The following is a 22,274-nucleotide window of genomic DNA, read 5'->3' on the forward strand; positions in this document are numbered from 1 at the left end:
CAAAAAGGAATACAAACGTCTAAAAAATGAGATCAACAGGAAGTGCAAAATGGCTAAACAGGGATGGCTAGAGGACAAATGTAAGGATGTAGAAGCTTATCTCACTAGGGGTAAGATAGATACTGCCTACAGGAAAATTAAAGAGACCTTTGGAGAGAAGAGAACCACGTGTATGAATATCAAGAGCTCAGATGGCAACCCAGTTCTAAGCAAAGAAGGGAAGGCAGAAAGGTGGAAGGAGTATATAGAAGGTTTATACAAGGGTGATGTACTTGAGGACAATATTATGGAAATGGAAGAGGATGTAGATGAAGACAAAATGGGAGATACGATACTGCGTGAAGAATTTGACAGAGCACTGAAAGACCTGAGTCGAAAGAAGGCCCCCGGAGTAGACAACATTCCATTAGAACTACTGACGGCCTTGGGAGAACCAGTCATGACAAAACTCTACCAGCTGGTGAGCAAGATGTATGAGACAGGCGAAATACCCTCAGACTTCAAGAAGAATATAATAATTCCAATCCCAAAGAAGGCAGGCGCTGACAGATGTGAAAATTACCGAACTATCAGTTTAATAAGTCACAGCTGCAAAATACTAACGCGAATTCTTTACAGACGAATGGAAAAACTGGTAGATGCGGACCTCGGGGAGGATCAGTTTGGATTCCGTAGAAATGTTGGAACACGTGAGGCAATACTGACCTTACGACTTATCTTAGAAGAAAGATTAAGAAAAGGCAAACCTACGTTTCTAGCATTTGTAGACTTAGAGAAAGCTTTTGACAATGTTGACTGGAATACTCTCTTTCAAATTCTGAAGGTGGCCGGGGTAAAATACAGGGAGCGAAAGGCTATTTACAATTTGTACAGAAACCAGATGGCAGTCATAAGAGTCGAGGGGCATGAAAGGGAAGCAGTGGTTGGGAAAGGAGTGAGACAGGGTTGTAGCCTCTCCCCGATGTTATTCAATCTGTATATTGAGCAAGCAGTAAAGGAAACAAAAGAAAAATTTGGAGTAGGTATTAAAATTCATGGAGACGAAGTAAAAACTTTGAGGTTCGCCGATGACATTGTAATTCTGTCAGAGACGGCAAAGGACTTGGAAGAGCAGTTGAATGGAATGGACAGTGTCTTGAAAGGAGGATATAAGATGAACATCAACAAAAGCAAAACGAGGATAATGGAATGTAGTCAAATTAAATCGGGTGATGCTGAGGGAATTAGATTAGGAAATGAGACACTTAAAGTAGTAAAGGAGTTTTGCTATTTAGGAAGTAAAATAACTGATGATGGTCGAAGTAGAGAGGATATAAAATGCAGACTGGCAATGGGAAGGAAAGCGTTTCTGAAGAAGAGAAATTTGTTAACATCGAATATAGATTTAAGTGTCAGGAAGTCATTTCTGAAAGTATTTGTTTGGAGTGTAGCCATGTATGGAAGCGAAACATGGACGATAACTAGTTTGGACAAGAAGAGAATAGAAGCTTTCGAAATGTGGTGCTACAGAAGAATACTGAAGATAAGGTGGATAGATCACGTAACTAATGAGGAGGTATTGAATAGGATTGGGGAGAAGAGAAGTTTGTGGCACAACTTGACTAGAAGAAGGGATCGGTTGGTAGGACATGTTTTAAGGCATCAAGGGATCACAAATTTAGCGTTGGAGGGCAGCGTGGAGGGTAAAAATCGTAGAGGGAGACCGAGAGATGAGTACACTAAGCAGATTAAGAAGGATGTAGGTTGCAGTAGATACTGGGAGATGAAGCAGCTTGCACAGGATAGAGTAGCATGGAGAGCTGCATCAAACCAGTCTCAGGACTGAAGACAACAACAACAACAACAACTGACGGCTCAACACAAAAGTTTTGTCTCAAGTGCAGATAGTGTTGAGGATCAGTGGACAAAGTTCAAAACCATGGTACAATATGCGTTAGATGAGTATGTGCCAAGCAAGATCGTAAGAGATGGAAAAGAGCCACCGTGGTACAACAACCGAGTTAGAAAACTGCTGCGGAAGCAAAGGGAACTTCACAGCAAACATAAACATAGCCAAAGCCTTGCAGACAAACAAAAATTACGCGAAGCGAAATGTAGTGTGAGGAGGGCTATGCGAGAGGCTTTCAATGAATTCGAAAGTAACGTTCTATGTACTGACTTGGCAGAAAATCCTAAGAAATTTTGGTCCTATGTCAAAGCGGTAGGTGGATCAAAACAAAATGTCCAGACACTCTGTGACCAAAATGGTACTGAAACAGAGGATGACAGACTAAAGGCCGAATTACTAAATGTCTTCTTCCAAAGCTGTTTCACAGAGGAAGACTGCACTGTGCTTCCTTCTCTAGATTGTCGCACAGTTGACAAAATGGTAGATATCGAAGTAGACGACAGAGGGATAGAGAAACAATTAAAATCGCTCAAAAGGGGAAAGGCCGCTGGTCCTGATGGGATACCAGTTCGATTTTACACAGAGTACGCGAAGGAACTTGCCCCCCTTCTTGCAGCGGTGTACCGTAGGTCTCTAGAAGAGCGAAGCGTTCCAAAGGATTGGAAAAGGGCACAGGTCATCCCCGTTCTCAAGAAGGGACGTCGAACAGATGTGCAGAACTATAGACCTATATCTCTAACGTCGATCAGTTGTAGAATTTTGGAACACGTATTATGTTCGAGTATAATGTCTTTTCTGGAGACTAGAAATCTACTCTGTAGGAATCAGCATGGGTTTCGAAAAAGACGATCGTGTGAAACCCAGCTCGCGCTATTCGTCCACGAGACTCAGAGGGCCTTAGACACGGGTTCACAGGTAGATGCCGTGTTTCTTGACTTCCGCAAGGCGTTTGACACAGTTCCCCATAGTCGTTTAATGAACAAAGTAAGAGCATACGGACTATCAGATCAATTGTGTGATTGGATTGAGGAGTTCCTAGATAACAGAACGCAGCACGTCATTCTCAATGGAGAGAAGTCTTCCGAAGTAAGAGTGATTTCAGGTGTGCCGCAGGGGAGTGTCATAGGACCGTTGCTATTCACAATATACATAAATGACCTGGTGGATGACATCGGAAGTTCACTGAGGCTTTTTGCAGATGATGCTGTGGTGTATCGAGAGGTTGCAACAATGGAAAATTGTACTGAAATGCAGGAGGATCTGCAGCGAATTGACGCATGGTGCACGGAATGGCAATTGAATCTCAATGTAGCGAAGTGTAATGTGATGCGAATACATAGAAAGATAGGTCCCTTATCATTTAGCTACAAAATAGCAGGTCAGCAACTGGAAGCAGTTAATTCCATAAATTATCTGGGAGTACGCATTAGGAGTGATTTAAAATGGAATGATCATATAAAGTTGATCGTCGGTAAAGCAGATGCCAGACTGAGATTCATTGGAAGAATCCTAAGGAAATGCAATCCGACAACAAAGGAAGTAGGTTACAGTACGCTTGTTCGCCCAATGCTTGAATACTGCTCAGCAATGTGGGATCCGCACCAGGTAGGGTTGATAGAAGAGATAGAGAAGATCCAACGGAGAGCAGCGCGCTTCGTTACAGGATCATTTAGTAATTGCGAAAGCGTTACGGAGATGATAGATAAACTCCAGTGGAAGACTCTGCAGGAGAGACGCTCAGTAGCTCGGTACGGGCTTTTGTTGAAGTTTCGAGAACATACCTTCACCGAAGAGTCAAGCAGTATATTGCTCCCTCCTACGTATATCTCGCGAAGAGACCATGAGGATAAAATCAGAGAGATTAGAGCCCACACAGAAGCATACCGACAATCCTTCTTTCCACGTACAATACGAGACTGGAATAGAAGGGAGAACCGATAGAGGTACTCAGGGTACCCTCCGCCACACACCGTCAGGTGGCTTGCGGAGTACGGATGTAGATGTAGATGTAGATGTACGTATTGCAATTTAATCACGTAAAATGTGTTTCTTGTTGCACAATCGTTGTGGTCGTACCTTTTACATCTAAGGTACTGAAACTGTTCCTGATGTCTTTTGCATTGCTTCTATCGTTTCAAGCTGTAAATACAAAATCAACTTTGATTCTCTTCATCAGACTGCTGCAGAAGAAGAGGAAGAGACGTTGGTTGAGACTTGAGTTCTTGGAAATTCTAGTTTGTGGGAGGAGATTGAGAGGTATGTGAAAATACAGCGTGATAAACGACATAAATGGACGCAGAAATTGCGCAGACCTGGAAAGGCTGGCAGAAGACAGAAGGAGAGCATGGAGACCTACCATGTGAAAACTTGCCTTTGGGCGGAACACTAACTATGGCATCAGAAATAGGCTTATCAAATTTTTTCCTTCTACTTGATTTTAGCAATTTCTTGCCGTTATCAATCATTGCTGTCATGGGATTCAAATGGTTCAAATGACTCTGAGCACTATTGGACTTAACTGCTGAGGTCATCAGTCCCCTAGAACTTAGAACTACTTAAATCTAGCTAGCCTAAGGCCATCAAACATATCCATGCCAGAGGCAGGATTCTAACCAGCGCCAGCCGGAGTGACCAAGCGGTTCTAGGCGCTGCAGTGTGCAACCGCGCGATGGCTACGGTCGCAGGTTCGAATCCTGCATCGGACATGGATGTGTGTGATGCCCATAGGTTAGTTAGGTTTAAGTAGTTCTAAGTTCTAGGGGACTAATGACCACAGCAGTTGAGTCCCATAGTGCTCAGAGACTTTTGAACCATTTTCTAACCAGCGACCGTAGCAGTCGCGCGGTTCCAGACTGTTGCGCCCAGAACCGCCTGGCCATCCCGGCCGGCTATCATGGGATTAACTTTTTTACTTGAGGTTCATTAGTTTCAAATTGTTTATTTAGGAGCTCATACCTTCTATTCACCTGTGACTCCATTCATTTAAGATTGCGTTGCCAACTGCTGTTGTCTTAAAGTCACGTTTACTGGGGTATCAATTAGGATGGCAATGCAAAATAGTGCGTAAACGTGTCCCATGGCCGTTTCTGAATTAGTTTCGAAACTACAGTCGTAACTTTCACACTTCTAAATTGCATTTTATAATGTAGAATGCTCTCCTGCGAACGGACATATATCTATCTATTCTCAATTCTAAAAATATGCTCCTTAGACTTACTTGGCTTACTTCCTTTGACCTCTTTGGGAGCATAGGGCATCGAGGAAAACCCGCCGACTTTGAACATTTCTCTAAATTTCGCACGGGTCTTGCCGACTGTCCTTACTTCCCTTTCCACCGTCCTCTTGCATGTACCTCTAGGCGGGCCTCTCTCCTTTGTTATTTGAGGATTCCATTCCAGTTTTCTAGGAGCTTCAATATTTGAGTAGCGAAAGCTACTCACCTAGCACGGAAACACAAACATGTTCTTCGCACTAAAACGTTCATTGAACTGATGCCGTGAAGTTTATGGGAGCCATTAGTAGATGGCAGTAATAATCTTCCATTGTCGTTAGGACTCTAGTGAGAATGGTTCCCGAGAAAAATGCTCCGCATAATCGTGCCCCTTGCGTAAACTTGCTCTGAGCTCCGCTACGTATCCGGTGATCGAGATTTAGGTTACCTGTAATTTCCTCTAGTAGATTAGGGAGAGTGTCGGGATTGTTCCTCTGGAAAGCCACACCTAATTTCGTTCCGCAATCCGAGCCTGTGCTCCGTCTTTAATAGCCTCGTTGTAGACCATAGTGATAGAGGACATAATGATAGACATCCCTGGGATTGTGAAGCAGCTGAATGGGTTGAAAATAAATAAATCGCCAGGTCCTGATGGGATTCCAATTCGGTTTTACAGAGAGTACTCTACTGCATTTGATCCTTACTTAGCTTTCATTTATCGCGAATCTCTTGCCCAACGTAAAGTCCCGAGCGACTGGAAAAAAGTGCAGGTGACGCCTGTATGTAAGAAGGGTAGAAGGACGGATTCTCAATATTACAGACCAATACCCTTAACATCGGTTTGTTGCAGGATTCTCGAACATATTCTCAGTTCGGACATAGTGAATTTCCTTGAGACAGAGAAGTTGTTGCCCATGCACCAGCACGACTTTAGAAAGCATCGCTCCTGCGGAACGCAACTCGCCCTTTCTTCACATGTTATCTTGCGCACCGTGGTAAAGGGTATTAGACGGATGCCATATTCCTTGACTTCCGGAAAGCGTTTGACTCGGTGCCCCACTGCAGACTCCTAGGGTAGGAGCATATAGGATTGGTTCCCAAATATGTGAGTGCCTCGAAGACTTCTTATGTAATAGAACCCAGTACGTTGTCCTCGATGGTAAGTGTTCATCGGAGGTGAGGGTATCATTTGGAGTGGCCCAGGGAAGTGTGGTACGTACGCTGTTGTATTTCTATCTACGTAAATGATCTTTTGGATAGGATAGCAATGTGCGGCTGTTTGCTGATGTTGCTGTGGAGTACGGGAAGGTGTCGTCGTTGTGTGACTGTAGGATGATACAAGATGACTTGGACAGGATTTGTGATTGGTGTAAAGAATGGCAGCTAACTCTAAATATAGATAAATGTAAATTAATGCAGATGAATAGGAAAAAGAATCGCGTAATGTTTGAATACTCCATTAGTAGTGTAGCGCTTGACACAGTCACGTCGATTAAATATTTGGGCGTAACACTGCAGAGCGATATGAAGTGGGACAAGCATGTATTGACAGTTGTGGGGAAGGCGGATAGTCGTCTTGTTTCATTGGTACCATTTTGGGAAGATGTGGTTCATCTGTAAAGGAGACCCCTTATAAAACACTAAAACGACCTATTCTTGAGTACTGCTCGAGCGTTTGGGATCCCTATCAGGTGGGATTGAGGGAGGACATAGAAGCAATTCAAAGGTGGGCTGCTAGATTTGTAACTGGTAGGTTTGATCATCACGCGAGTGTTAAGGAAGTGCTTCAGGAACTCGGGTGGGAGTCTCTGGAGGAAAGGAAGCGTTCTTTTCGTGAATCGCCACTGAGGAAATTTAGAGAACAAGCATTTGAGGCTGAGTACAGTACAGTTTCACTGCCGGCAACTTACATTTCGCTGAAGACCACAAAGATGAGAGAGAGAAGGGGATATAGGCAGTCATTTTTCCCTCGTTTTGTTTGAGAGTGTAACCGGAAGATGCTCGTTGTGGTACGAGGTACACTCCGCCACGCACTGTATGGTGGATTGCGGAGTATGTACGTAGATGTAGATGTAGACAAGAAGTTAAATACGGTTCTTCCGTCCTTCTTTTCTTCCTTAACATACAACTGTCACACAGGTCGAGGAAGGGGACCATTGTTTGTGAGTGAGAACACACTTCGCTTTGTGGCTGTTGAAGCTAAACCCGCGGCGTGCCTTAGCCAGTGTCGTACAAATCCTTGTTTCGTTCCGTGATGGCTCAGCAGGTGCCCTCGTGTTTGCTTTCTACCTGTGTAGGTTTAGAGTTAGGCGGTACTCACGTATGACGGTGAGCTCCTTCTCCTCGGAGCGGCGCGTGAAGATGGGCGTCAGCGTGGACACCTCGCATGAGTAGGGGCCCTGCGCGTTGAAGTGCACGTCCCGCAGCACCAGCTGCCGCTCGTCGCTGCGGTTCCTCTGCGGGCACGAGAAGCAGCCGTCAGCGCCCGCAGGCTGGCCGCGGCAGGGCACACGTTCTAACTTAAGGCAGCCGCTCTGCAAGTCACCCTCCTCCCAGGAAGCAGCGTGTGGTGGGACTTGCTTATTACCTTTCACGTTGTTACGAAAACAACCAGCATCAGCGCTGTTGAGGTTATTCACCAACAATGCTGTTGTGTAAAGTGAAAATCGGGCAAAGTCGCCCGGCTAAGGTGTTCTTATTTTTTAACCTGAGGTGCAATAGCCGGAAATGCATAGAAATGAGTGATTACAATCTAAAACTATTCAAGTATAATATCGAAAATCGCCTTAGGATCAGATTACGAACTTTATGCAGTTTAATTTACAAGAAATGGTAAAGTGCCCGGTTTCCCCGAGATGAGCGAGCTAAGTCGCCCCATTGTTTTAAAATGAAAAGTAAGGGATAAAAAACTGTTTTAGCGAAGAGATACATATGTTTTATTGTAAAACATGATTCTAATTATTTTATTTCAACTTTTCACAAAGAGAAGTCATGCTGTGTTCCTCAGCTCATTTACAGACTTCGTGGGCCATGGACAAGCACAACTGGATCCACTGCTCTTCTAGCCTTGAATTTGAAAATTTTTCTTCGCAGAACATGCACTCTTTGTTTTAGTGATTGTCATCAAAATGAGCTCTTCTAGCTTTGGGCTATCTGCTCTTGCGCTCACTTTTCACCGCCCCTCTTCTCTTCGAGGCCGCGCTGGGTAGCCGAGCGGTCCAAGGCGCCTTGTCCCGGTCTGGGCGGCTACACCCCCCCCTTCCCCCTACCCCAGTCGGAAGTTCGAGTCCAGCCTCGGGCATGGGTGTGTGTTTTCCCTAGCATAAGTTGGTTTAAGTTAGACGAAGTAGTGTGTAGGCTTAGGGACTGATGATCTCAGCAGTTTGGTCCCATAAGACCTTACCATAAATTTGCAAATTTTTTCTCTTCGGATGCTTTCAGTTTTCCCTGTATTTTACTTGCTTTTTCTTCTCCTTCCTTATTTGCCGCTTCTAGGTCACGCTTTAAGGACTTGCGTTAGGTGTCCTTCTTTCACCCGCTGCTTTTATGTCCTCCTCCCCCTGCAAAACGTGGCCAGAAGTAACCGCTGAAATGACCGTACTGCCCGCATTCGCGCCATTACACAAAAATTATAAGCTCTCTATTAGCATGTCCGAAATTTCAATAACTGAAGTAGGATTACGGAGCCACGATAAGGCACTTCCGACACATTGACATTAAAAAGACATGTCACATTCACTTTGCATAATAAATACACCAAATGACCACTTATCTTACAACAGAAAATGTGAAATCCACAAAAAGGCCGAGAAGCGGTACGGTGGACAGGTTGGACTTCATGAAGTGACTGGCCCTTCTGGGAGAATATGCTGAAGCATTTCCCCCACCCTTACGGCCACTTAGCTCGCCATGGCTACTTTGCCCGGCTCTCCCCTACATGAAAGCTTTTTCCTTGGACGATTGTAAACCATTACTGAAAGAATTGGCCAAAACCTCCACTTAGTGTGAATGATGGCAGCTCCCATTAAATGGAGATTTTCGAACGAGAAATCAGTATATGTCCTTTTTAATCTTAAGCACTCAATTTTTTGGTTTGCCCGAATTGAGAATGAGGGGTATTATTTTAAATTCAAACAATAGGCTTCATTTTTGATAAATTGCTTGGTTGTCGGAGCTGAAAGACTTGAATGCAATCGGTGTCAGAGCGTTAAATATTTTAAAATATTATTCATCATTTGGTTTTAAAGCTCTAGCAGTGGCACTGTTTACAGACCACTTATTAGGCAAACAACTTTTTTAAATGTATACAATCTATTCACCTCAACTTGACTAACTGTCAAAAGCCTTTTGCAGCGCGGATCACTGCGAGATGTGGAGGGAGAAAGTCAGTGAGGTTCTCACACGTATTGACAGGTACGTGGAATCAGGCAGTCTCCAAATGCGCCACGTTACTCGGTTGAGGATCCATGGCGCGAACACACCTATCATGACAGTCCCACAGGTTCTCGATTGGGTTTGGGGAACAGGGGAGTACTCGCCGTGATGCATTTCGAACCAAAACATTGCGTTGTACTGATTGTAGAATCCATTGTGCCCAGGAAGAAACAATCTGTACGTACTGGTGAACATGGTCCCACGGACGGGTACAGACTTGTGTTGATCCAATGTGCCAAAATACTGAAATCTCCCAGGGATGCTACAGAAACATTCCCCAGACCATAACGCCCCATTCTGGGGCCTGAACGCTTCCAATGACTGTTGCAGTGTGTCTCCTTCCAGACGTTTCACTCTGATGGATTATAAAACGTGACTGATCTGAAAATACCATCTGTCGACATTCCATGGATGTCGAGCTACAAAATAAGTGTGCAAATCCCAGCCTTTGTTGCCGATGAACAGCAGACTTCATGGATGCATGAACAAGTACGCATGCTTTGGAGGCCCACGCAGCAGCGTTCGCTGGAGGGTCGTTGAAGATACTTTTTGGTAGCCTCTCCGTTCTTCTGGGTGCTCAGTTGCTCAGCAGTTGTACACCTGTTTACCAGAACACATTTCCGCAGCCGTTGTTCACCGCTGTCACCTATGGACCTTGGTGCACAATTGCCTCGGTGCCGACTTTGGATAGCGCTATTTTGCCATGCCAGGTATACTCTGTCGACGGTGGCACGCGAACAGCCTAGAAATGTAGCTGTTTCTGAAATGCCTCCACCCTTCTCCCGAAAGCCATGACCATGTCCTTCTGGATATCAGACAGATCTCTCCGTTTTCGCATTACGGCAACGGCTGTTGTGTCCTTCGGGTATCTCTGACACTCTTTACACAACCTCCATTACTGATGGTGCTGCCCGCCGTCTGTAAATGGTTCTTGCATGTTGACGTCGACAATAGGCGATGGTTACATTAAACTAACTGGATTGTGTATATAAATGGCCATCATAGGTGGGTACCTTTATTCAGGTCTGCAGAAAGGACACTTATTAAGTAACAAATACCTGAACGATATTAGACCAAACACGTTTTTGCCTGTCGTCGTTTTTAACCAATTTTTTCCTTTGATTGGCTCTGTAGGATCCTCTAAACATTTTGTATTTTAATAGCTTGTCATCTGCAATTACATGATGCTACTGTGGGTTTGGTCGGTGAGATAATGAATCAGTTTAACTATAAGCGTAATTTTAATCCGGAATATTCTGTCTCATCTACATAATTATATGATGCGAAGATGCACACAAAAACAAAATGTATGTTTTTGATGGATTTTACTCGCAGATTATTTTTCAATTCACAAAGCACAGCCTTGTGCCAGATAACCGTTGATCAGCTGTTTTCATCTCAATTTGGCAGCATATTTGAACTGTATTTCCTTCTCTTTCCCTCTGCGCACGTATATCTATCTCTATCTATCTATTTGTGTGTGTGTGTGGGTTTTTCTTATTGGTCTTTGCTGTCTTTGGGTGATCAAGAGTCGCACGCGAATTTAAATACCTGATCTGCTGAATTTGTGTGTGTGTGTTCCATGTATTCCCAGGTTTCTTGTGGTGTCTGTCCTGCATTCTATTTGAAGTCTGTGTTTGTTTAATACGTTGCCTATTTTGTGAACTATTTTACTATTGCAAGTGAGGATGTAACACTTTGTTTTGTGGGTGGGTTCTTGTTCCGTTGTGTTCTGTGTGCCATCACTGTTAGTTGAGTTCTTGAGTGTTGCTGTCCAAGTTACGTGCATATCGCCTTTCAAGTTCAAGTGGCTCTGAGCACTATGGGACTTAACTTCTGAGGTTTAGAACTACTGAAACCTAACTAACCTAAGGACATCAGACACATCCATACCCGAGGCAGGATTCGAACCTGCGACCGTAGAGGTCACGCCTTTCCAGATTGAAGCGCCTAGAACCGCTCGTCTACTCCGGCCGACTGTCGTCTTTGATTTCCCGGTCAGTTGACGTACTTTTTCTTCTATTTTCTTCATCATATGGGTATAATAAGCCTTATCCCGTACTATTAAATGTTGTTATTGTATTTAACTCTCATATGTAGTCCTATTTGTTTATGGGGGTTCTATTTAACTTGTGGAGCATGAATCTGGAGCTTGCTTGTTTGTTTATTTATGGGTTTTTTGACTGAATGGTGGTGCTTGTGGTCGTGACTTTTCTGTATATTAGCCATTTATGATAATGCACTGCCAATGCAAACAGTAAGAACGCTGTCGTAATAGCAACCATGGCACATAGTGGGAGTGCTCTGGAACACAGAATTCCGCTCATAACACCAGCATTGGTTAACAGGGTGAAATACTTCTCCAGCTGACGGTAGATTTCAGCTCCATCTGTAGATCTAAAAAAAAAAAAAAGCAAACAAAAAAAAAAACGAGGTGATGTGTTGGATGAAGAAAGAAAAATATCATGAAGTGTTACATTTTGGCACGGACCGTACGCTGACTACTGGCATCGATCTGGCAGGAGACCAGCCTCCAAATATGCCTGTGATGATGAAGGCACGCCAAAATTAAAGGATCACTTTTACGAAAAGCTGTAATTTTTTTCCGGTTACCGTAGAAGTCTGAAATTTGACTCGAAGGTGCCAACAACATACCTCAGCGACGGTGCAAAAGTGTAGCACCCTGCGACGTCACCAGAGGGCTCGTAGACACTTGAAACTGAAAAGTATCGACACGTGCAGAAAAAAGGCCACAGTTGAGAAGTTAATGCGGTACGTGAGGTAAATTAATGATGTCACGTTGCTACATAATTTCACAAAAATTCTACCCAGTGCCACCGCTGACAAGTCAAACGACGGGAAATTCGTCACATCCCTTCTTAACCACGTTTTACCCCTTCTTTTAGCACCTCTGCAATGATGTTCAGAAATGCGACGCCTTGCTCTGAAATCACGCGGTTTACTTATGGAAGGCACAGGAAAACATTTCAAACACACCGCTGCTGCGTGTCGACACAGCAGGTGGCATAAAGGGCGCCAATAAAACCACCCTTTCCATTGGGGCGTTGATTCCGCACATATCGTGGTCGAAAAAGACAGCTCGTAAAGCGATGAGCAACAGGAAGATGTTCTTGACAACCTTTGACGCTCCCGATGTTTTAATCTCCTGTAAGAACATTGTGGGTTGCATCCCCATTTACAGTGATAGCATGGAGAGCGGGCATCACCCAACTGCTCTTAAGGTACCAAGTTCGTTTTATTTTGAAGTGATACAAACATTGCAATAAATAGCAAATCATGTACAGTCGTAGAAATATCGGTATAGTGAAATTTTCATGGAGATGAATAATTTCTTCCTTCCCATTTCCTGACATTCATTTTTTTTAAATATGCGCACTATATGCAATTCAGAACTTGTCAGTAGTTTCCCGCCAGTGAGTGCCTAAAATCTTGCGACAAGCAGACTGAAGAAGTTGGCAGGGTCAAATTCTTGAAATTGCAGTTTAATAATATATTCAGTAAAGAGTAGCATATCGCGGAACTGCCGATCCTCTTAAACAAATCCTTACTTGCAATACGGATTGTACCAGACGAATGTGATATAAAAATTAAAATGCTAGCACACCTTTGTTTGTTTTCATTCCTTAAATTTATGAGCTTAATTTAAACAACATTTCACTTTAAAAATATATCTCTTCTTTGGACTAATTGCGCAGATTATGGAGTAAATATTAAGTAAAAGAATAATCTTCTCAGAGATTTAAAGTCACTTACTTTGGTCCAGAAAGGTGTCCTTTATTGAGGTGCACACATTTTCGATAACTTTCCAGCACCCATAAAAAGTTAACTACTAATTTGAAAAGAGCCTAAGCGATTTGTTGGTGGCTAGTTCTTTCTAATGCACTGATGAATTTCTTAGCAGATCCGAACCATGTGTATATGTCACCAATAATTTCGAATACTAGGAGTATTATGTGCCATCTGACTTGTGTACAAATTCGGTGCAGAACGCCATCATTGTCAATAAGTGTTTCCTACTTGATGATGCATGGCTAAAGAATGTCTTGCAACAATAGTGTGTAAAAGTAGGATGAACCAAACACCTTGGTGGAATGACACAGTCAAGGCAGCCTGTAAAAGGAAAAAGAAGGCGTATCAAAAATTTCTACATACTAGAACTCAGGTAGACAGAGAAAGTTATGTTGAAGAAAGAAACAAAGCCAAACAGATAATTGCAGAATCCAAGAAGAAATCTTGGGAAGATTTTGGAAACAGGTTGGAGACTATGGGTCAAGCTGCTGGAAAACCATTCTACAGTGTAATTAGCAGTCTCCGAAAGGGAGGTAAGAAGGAAATGAAAAGTATTTTGGACAGGTCAGGAAAACTGCTGGTGAATCCTGTTTATTGCCTTGGGCAGATGGAGGGAATAGTTTGAAGAGTAGCTCAATGTAGGGGAAAATTCGATCAGTAATGTTTCAGATTTCGAGGTAGAATGGAATAGGAAAGATGATGAAAATAGGATCACATTTGAGGAAGTGGAGAAAATGGTCAATAGATTGCAGTGCAATAAAACAGCTGGGTTGGATGAAAGTAAGTCGGAACTCATCAAATACAGTGGAATGTCAGGTCTTAAACTGCTACACAGGACAATTGAAATGGCCTGGTAGTCGGGACAGGTTCCATCAGACTGGACAAAAGCAGTAATCACACCAATCTTTAAACATGGAAACAGGAAAGATTGTAACAAATACAGAGGTATCTCTTTAATTAGCGTCGTGGGTAAAATCTTCTCAGGTATTGTTGAAAGAAAAGTGTGAGTATTAGTTGAGGACCAACTGGATGAAAATCAGTGTGGGTTTAGGCCTCTAAGAGGTTGTCAGGACCAGATCTTTAGCTTACAGCAAATAATGGAGAAGTGTTACGAGTAGAACAGGGAATTGTATCTATGCTTTATAGATCTAGAAAAGGCATTTGACCGGGTTCCTAGGGGGAAGTTATTGTCTGTTCTACGAGATTATGGAACAGGAGGCAAACTTTTGCAAGCAATTAAAGGTCTTTACATGGATAGTCAGGCTACAGTTAGAATTGACGGTAAATTGAGTTCATGGTTCAGAGTCTCCACTGTTGTTCATATTATTTATGGATCATATGTTGAAAACAATAGACTAGCTGGGTGAGATTAAGATATGTGAACACAAAATAAGCAGTCTTGCATATGCGGATGACTTAGTTATGATGGCAGATTCGATTAAAAGTTTGCAAAGTAATATTTCAGAGCTAGATCAGAAATGTAAGGACTATGGTATGAAGATTAGCATCTCCAAAACGAAAGTAATGTCAGTGGGAAAGAAATATAAACGGATTGAGTGCCAAATAGGAGGAAAAAGTTAGAACAGGTGGACGGTTTCAAGTACTTAGGATGCATATTCTCACAGGATGGCAACATCGTGAAAGAACTGGAAGCGAGGTGTAGCAAAGCTAATGCAGTGAGAGCTCAGCTACTATCTACTCTCTTCTGCAAGAAGGAAGTCAGTACCAAGACTAAGTTATCTGTGCACCGTTCAATCATTCGACCAACTTTGTTGTATGGGAGCGAAAGCTGGGTGGATTCAGGTTACCTTATCAACAAGGTTGAGGTTATGGATATGAAAATAGCTAGGATGATTGCAGGTACTAGTAGATGGGAACAATGGCAGGAGGGTGTCCACAACGAGGAAATAAAAGAAAAACTGGAAATGAAATCTATAGATGTAGCAGTCAGGGCGAACAGGCTTAGATGGTGGGGTCATTAATAATGTTTTCAATGTAGTCCGGTAACAGATAGCGTAGAGGGGTAGCTACCAGAGCGCCATCTGTGTCTGCCCTTTAAGAGGGAATGCTTATAGCCAGAAGGATCAGCGTCGTGCGAAAGCATGAAGCTATCAGATGCCCTGGAGACGCACTCATGCTTCCCACAGACAACTGACCTAGTTTGAAAGGGGTCAAATTGTGGCCTACATTCAGAGAATTGCCACATAAGTTTGGGGTATTGCGTCAGTTGTGCAACGACGCTATAACCAGTGGTCACGTGAAAAACTTCACATCCGTAAAGGAGATTTCGGACGACCACGTAGCACAGACGTCCGCTAGGATGGTCGGATTGTAAGGGCATCTGTGGCAGATCGTACAGTTACCACAGCACGGATAAGAGAACTTGTGAGCCCAGACACGTCAACACTAAATGTTGCGAACTACACTGCTGGCCATTAAAATTGCGACACCACGAAGAAGACGTGCTACAGACGCGAAATTTAACCGACAGGAAGAAGATGCAGTGATATGCATATGATTAGCTTTTCAGAGCATTCACACAACTTTGGCGCCGGTGGCGACACCTACGACGTCCTGACATGAGGAACGTTTCCAACCGATTTCTCATACACAAACAGCAGTTGACTGGCGTTGCCTGGTGAAACGTTGTTGTGATGCCTCGTGTAAGGAGGAGAAATGCGTACCATCACGTTTCCGACTTTGATAAAGGTCGGATTGTAGACTATCGTGATTGTGGTTCATGTGTCGCGACATTGCTGCTCGCGTTGGTCGAGATCCAATGACTGTTAGCAGAATATGGAATCGGCGGGTTCAGGAGGGTAATACGGAGCGCCGTGCTGAATACCAACGGCCACGTATCACTAGCAGTCGATGTGACAGGCATCTTATCCCCATGGCTGTAATGGATCGTGCAGCCACTCCTCGATCCCTGAGTCAACAGATGGGGACGTTTGCAAGACAACAACCATCTGCACGAGCAGTTTGACGACGCTTGCAGCAGCATGGACTATCAGATCGGAGACCATGGCTGGGTATCCCTTGACGCCGCGTCACAGACAGGAGCGCTTGCGATGGTGTACTCAACGACGAACCTGGGTGCACGAATGGTAAAACGTCATTTTTTCGAATGAATCCAGCTTCTGTTTACAGCATCATGATGGTCGCATCCGTGTTTGGCTACATCGCGGTGAACGCACATTGGAAGCGTGTATTCGTCATCGCCATACTGTCGTATCACCCAGCGTGATGGTATGGGGTGCCACTGGTTACACGTCTCGGTCACCTCTTGGTCGCATTGAATTAACAGCACTTTGAACACTGCACGGTACATTTCAGATGTGTTACGACCCGTGACTGTACCCTTCATTCGATCCCTGCGAAACTCTACATTTCAGCAGGATAATGCACGACCGCATGTTGCTGGTCTTGTACGGGCATTTCTGGATACAGAAAATGTTCGACTGCTGCCCTGGTCAGCACATTCTCCAGATTTCTCACGAATTGAAAACGTCTGGTCAATAGTGGCTGAGAAACTGGCACGTCACAATACGCCAGTCACTACTCTCGATGTACTGTGCTATCGTGTCGAAGCTGCGTGGCAGCTGTACCTGTACACACCTTCCAAGCTGTGTTTGACTCAATGCCCAGGCGTGTCAAGGCCGTTATTGCGGCCAGCGGTGGTTGTTCCGGGCACTGATTTCTCATGACCTATGCACCCAAACTGCGTGAAAATGTAATCACATGTCAGTTCTAGTATAATGTATTTGTCCAATGAATACCCGTTTATCATCTGCATTTCTTCTTGGTGTAGCAATTTTAATGGTATGTAGTGTATTTATTACCAGTGCGGCTACGAACACGCACACCCCTAGCCCGTCTTCCACTCAGGCGACATCATCGACGTGCACGGCTTGACTGTTGCCATCAGAGGATAATTTGGAAGATGGACTGGCGCCCCATGGTCTACAGCGATGAAAGCAGATTCTGGGTACGCGAAAGGGACGGTCCTGGTGAGTGTTGTCGTAGAGTGCATTCGTCTAAGACAGTGGCTCCACCCCAGGCCTTTTGGTCTGCGGTATGATAAACTACAACCCCTGATCACCTTGGATGTTTCTGGATGGGACGCTAACAAGCGTTTCATACGTGCAGAATGTTGTTAGACCCGTTCTTTCGCCGTTCTCGGTAGTGTAAGGTGATGTGTTCTTCCAATAAAATGACATTCGCCCACACTCTGCACGTGAAACGTAACGTGCTCTGCAAGAAGTGTAGCAACTTTCCTGGCCAGCGTGATTTCCGGACTTATCACCAACCGAGCACGTATGGGATATGATGAGACGAGAAGTAATTCATACGATTCGTCAACTGACAACTCTTAAGAACTACGTGAAGAAGTCGAATAGGCGTGGCATACCGTATCGAAAATGGTTCAAATGGCTCTGAGCACTATGGGACTTAACAGCTGTGGTCATCAGTCCTTTAGAACTTAGAACTACTTAAACCTAACTAACCTAAGGACATCACACATATCCATGCCCGAGGCAGGATTCGAACCTGCGACCGTAGCAGTCGCACGGTTCCGAACTGCGCGCGTAGAACCGCGAGACCACTGCGGCCGGCCGTACCATATCCCAGAACAGTGTTCGCCATCTGTGCAGTAGGCTGGATGTCAGAATCAACGCCTGAAATGCCGCCATGGAGGCTACACCACATACTAATATGGGTGTTTCTGCGTGGGTTGATGAGTCGTACCTCAGAATCGCTTGTGCTATTCATTTGTAAATGTAGTCACTTCATGTACTCCATATGCCGTGTTGCAACATTAAAGCTGAAGTGAACTGAAAACGTCTAAAAGGATGTACTATTTTTCTGAGGCGGTGTGTATTGGATTTGCTCTTGACTGCAAACTATCATCAGCCTTGACTTCAGGGATCCTGGAACGCAATGCACCCATATTCGGTTATCCGTTCCACACGTACTCATCTCGTATCAGTATATATACGAATATACATACATACGTCGTCAGGTCAAAAGTTTCAAGACTGAATTAATAAGAGACATGGAAAAAATGAGACGCTGATTTTAATGCTTCAGGTGTTTTCATAGTCTCCCTCCACTTGTGTACAATGTATAAAACGTTCATACAGTGATGCTAAACAGTCAGAAAAGTCCTTCTTTTGGATATTGTTCATCTGGCGCTTAATATCGGTTTTAACGTCACTTACGTCATTAAAATGTTCACCCGTATCCTGAATTTCTGCACTTTTTCCAGAAAATAATTGTTCGAATTTTGCTTTTCAACCTAAAAAGTGATGTCAGCCTCCACAAATAATTTGTCTTAATTGTGATGATTTTATTTTATTTACAGTCGTATAAACAGATCTAAGGCGTTCTAATTTTTTTCCTGTCACCCAGCAACGATTCTTTTCTGTATGTAATGACACCATCAGTAAACTATCTGATAAACCATCAATGTATTTTGAGAAATTTAACGGTCGTATTGCGAATTCTTGACTCCGTCTTGTTTCTCTCAGTCCACAATATTCCGGAAGATCTCAGTGAATGCTAGCCCATTCGTCTGAGTCTCTCTTACAGATCAGAAAATTCACCGTGATGTATAAAATACACAGCATTTATTCTGTTCTCTCCCTGCAAACTGAACTCGGACTCGACTACGGAGATCCTGGAGGGTAATGCATTCATTTTCGGTTATTGTGTTCTACACACACTCATTCTGTATCAGTATACAGTAAACTTTCTAAGATCCACTCTCTAATGCAAAACTTTTCAGAGCTTCTACGTGTAAGTCGCCTCCTATGATGTCAAGCCAGTCAATCGACTTGGGAACTATAAGTTATCTACATGAACAGACATCTCTGTTTCACTGGGCACTCAGAAGTACAGTAATAACAATAATATACATCAGTTACCCCGCAATGAAGTTTCGTAATACGGCACACCCTTACGGCATATACACAAAGATTATAAATAATTGAAGGCTTATATTGACACCCCCAAAGACCATGAATACAAGTATTGCCGTAATTTTTAAGAATAATGCATTTTTAAATATTTTAATTTTTAAAGCAGCCTTTGAATCCATGTGAACCCCATGTCAAAGTTACACTAAGTCGCGAGTTTGGCTCTTCGCATTGGCTTTGAAGTAACTGATGTGATGTCGTCGACTGTTGTGGTAATTTAGTTGTCCTGTTATATTACAAATCGAAACATTTAAATTCAACTGAAATATGTGCAGAAAATGCTCTTTCACAGTTTAGAATTAATTTTATTGGAAATGGTTTTAATACCTACTGCACTGTCAAACAGGAACCCTGTCTGTCAACGGTTCTGTTCACCGTAGCATTAGAGGAGTCTATCCAGCATGTTAACGCGACTAGAGACAAAAACAAACGAAAAATAAATCCATTTTGTATGACTCTTCATAGAGGTAATAACGTGTAAATGGTGGCTGTCACCCAGCAGTTAGTTGCAAAATGTGAGTGAAACTGTTACGCAGTGAAATGTTAACAAAACGAAATAATTAGTGTTAACTTTAACTCTCAAAAGAAACACAAATTTAAATATGAGGAGACCTACTTTACTATAGCAAATAACGTGATAAATAAAATCAGAATTTAAAGTCCAAATAAATATATTGCACCATGTCAAAACTCTTGAAAACCAGATATGGTTTTGGAAACAGAAAAAACTCATGTTTGCTAAGCAAACGGTTCTTATAGATTAACGTTAAGCCCTAGACTCAGACACAAAGAAAGAGGTGAAGATGTCCTAAATATATTCAACAGGAGAAAAAAGCGGAAAATCTTTAAAGAACTGTCATTGGAGAATGGCTAGTTGAAAAAGAAAGGTATGGCCTGAAAGTGTAGCGAAGATGATTTCTGGAGGAATTAAGTGGCCTGGTCAGGCATTCAGGTTAATCAAGATAGAAGGTTCTACGGAAGGAAGATGACCGTCAAAGCAACCAGTAATAATATTTTTTTTAATAACAAGAAAAAAGACCTAACGTTTTTGAAAATTAACAGCTGGAGAGACAGTTGTAAAGACAAACAAACCTGGTGAAATAATATTCAGTCAACAGCACAGAGCACACAAACATTGTAAATGTTTTATAATTAACATTTAGCTTTCGATTGTTTTGTAATAATAGTGATAATAATAACGAATATAGTATGTAGTTACCTTCATACGATTTTATGTCATTGTACACCGCACTGTGTTTTTTGAATTGGTACTTTCTTGCTTTTTTTTCTATACGGTTGTGGTGATAGTCAGCGCCGAAACACGTCACGAGGAAAAACAGATACTAAAATTTGGAGTACACGCAGCGCTAGGCTGTAACTACTCCTGTTCTGGCCCGACGTCTGCGCCCTGCGGGTTGCCTCTCCCCACTTCCGTAGGCGCTCCTCCTTCGAAGACAAGGAGCTATGTGTATCCGAAATACATCCTGTCTTTGTGTACAGTGCTGATTGTAAACATTCTGTGTAGAGGCTCAACGCTAACAAGGAGCGCCAAGGGCCTCTACCATCATATGCAGGCAGTGAACACAACAACAAACGCACCGCTGCTATCATCTTACGTCCGCGGATAACATGATCCTCGAAAGCTCGCAATATTCCTCCGCAGCACTGTACTTAAGCCGTAACACACGCTCCAGAGGGCAACATAAAACCTATAATAGACTGAAACTACAAAATCTACTAACTGACCGAACTTGGGGATTGCAGCTCTCCACAGACTTCCACATAAATCTTTGATCCGTCCCATCCTTTGTTATGCGAATGTTGCATGGATCTCCGCCCCACCTAAGTTTGATCAGTCCCTCCAGATCTTGGAATGCCATGCAGTTTGCCTCGCTTTCGGAATCCATCTACCTTCAGCCACAAGGATCGTTTACCAGTTCATCAGATAACCGCCTCTTTGCACGGACGTTGAACACCTCCAAGCAATCTATACCATCCACAAACTCGACTCCAATAATTCTATCGTTTCCATTCTACTTTCCAATCCTCACATACTGCCGGGCCTTAACTAACACATCCCACCAATCCTCCGCCTACGCATCTTCCACGTACTCTCCCAATGAAACCAAACATTTCCACCTCCAAGATTATGAACTCCTCCAAGACGTTTACCTACCCTATGAGTTATAGGCCAACCCCATCCATTACACCTTATCATGGGTACGTCCCCCTCCCTTACCTACACATCCTCATCCATCTCTTTCCCCATCTGCATTTCTGTCCCTACTCTCACTTTTTCCAACAACTATTAACGTCACCATTTCCCCTCTTTAATCCACCCCCTCTTTTATCCCACCAGCCACTCCTACCCCACCACTGCTGTGCTCCATTCCTCCTTCCTTATACCATCACATCCTGCGTCCTCACCTGTCAACCTTTCTCCCCTTTAACAACCGAATTCCTATCATACGGTAGGTCCTTCCAGTTTACAGTGACAGGAAAGTGCCTCTTTCAAGTACCAGTGTTTCATCAACATGTTTCAAATATGCACTTACTGTGTTTCATTTTAACTTTTGTTGTTGCTGTCATCTATTGTGTATCTAAAAACTTCCATTTTATTTATCACCTTTAAAATGTTTTCAGTTCAATGTAAATCTCTCCGCTATATGTCTCTTGTTTTTCGTCTAATTACTTTCTACTGTCAACTGGCTGAAAAGCGGGTTGCCTGTACCGCTGGCACCCCTCCCCCCCATTCTGGATACCGGGATATGAAATAACAATAAAGGAAAAAAACTGCTCCAGCGGGCAGTTGCAGTTGCAGCTTCGCTCCAGGACGCCCGTATCCCATCCGTTGGAGCCCATCCGACGCTGCACCACGCCGCATATCTCCTCTACGTCACCCTGAAGCCATTAGTACTCTTCCTGAGACCCAGCGCTACGGTGTAGTTGTGCA

The 22,274-nt window shown here is 43.4% G+C and overlaps 1 protein-coding gene across 1 annotated transcript in view; it reads right to left on the reverse strand.

Annotated features, from left to right (window-relative positions):
• LOC126278511 (uncharacterized) overlaps positions 1–22,274 on the reverse strand; it is a 718,457-nt gene that overhangs the window by 81,301 nt on the left and 614,882 nt on the right. The window contains exon 3 of the mRNA XM_049978676.1: positions 7,420–7,555. Coding sequence (XP_049834633.1) covers positions 7,420–7,555 — 136 coding nt within the window. The remainder of the gene's footprint in view (positions 1–7,419; positions 7,556–22,274) is intronic.

The sequence above is a fragment of the Schistocerca gregaria genome, chromosome 6 (assembly GCF_023897955.1).
Source record: "Schistocerca gregaria isolate iqSchGreg1 chromosome 6, iqSchGreg1.2, whole genome shotgun sequence".
In the NCBI taxonomy this organism is placed as follows: Eukaryota; Metazoa; Arthropoda; class Insecta; order Orthoptera; family Acrididae; genus Schistocerca; species Schistocerca gregaria.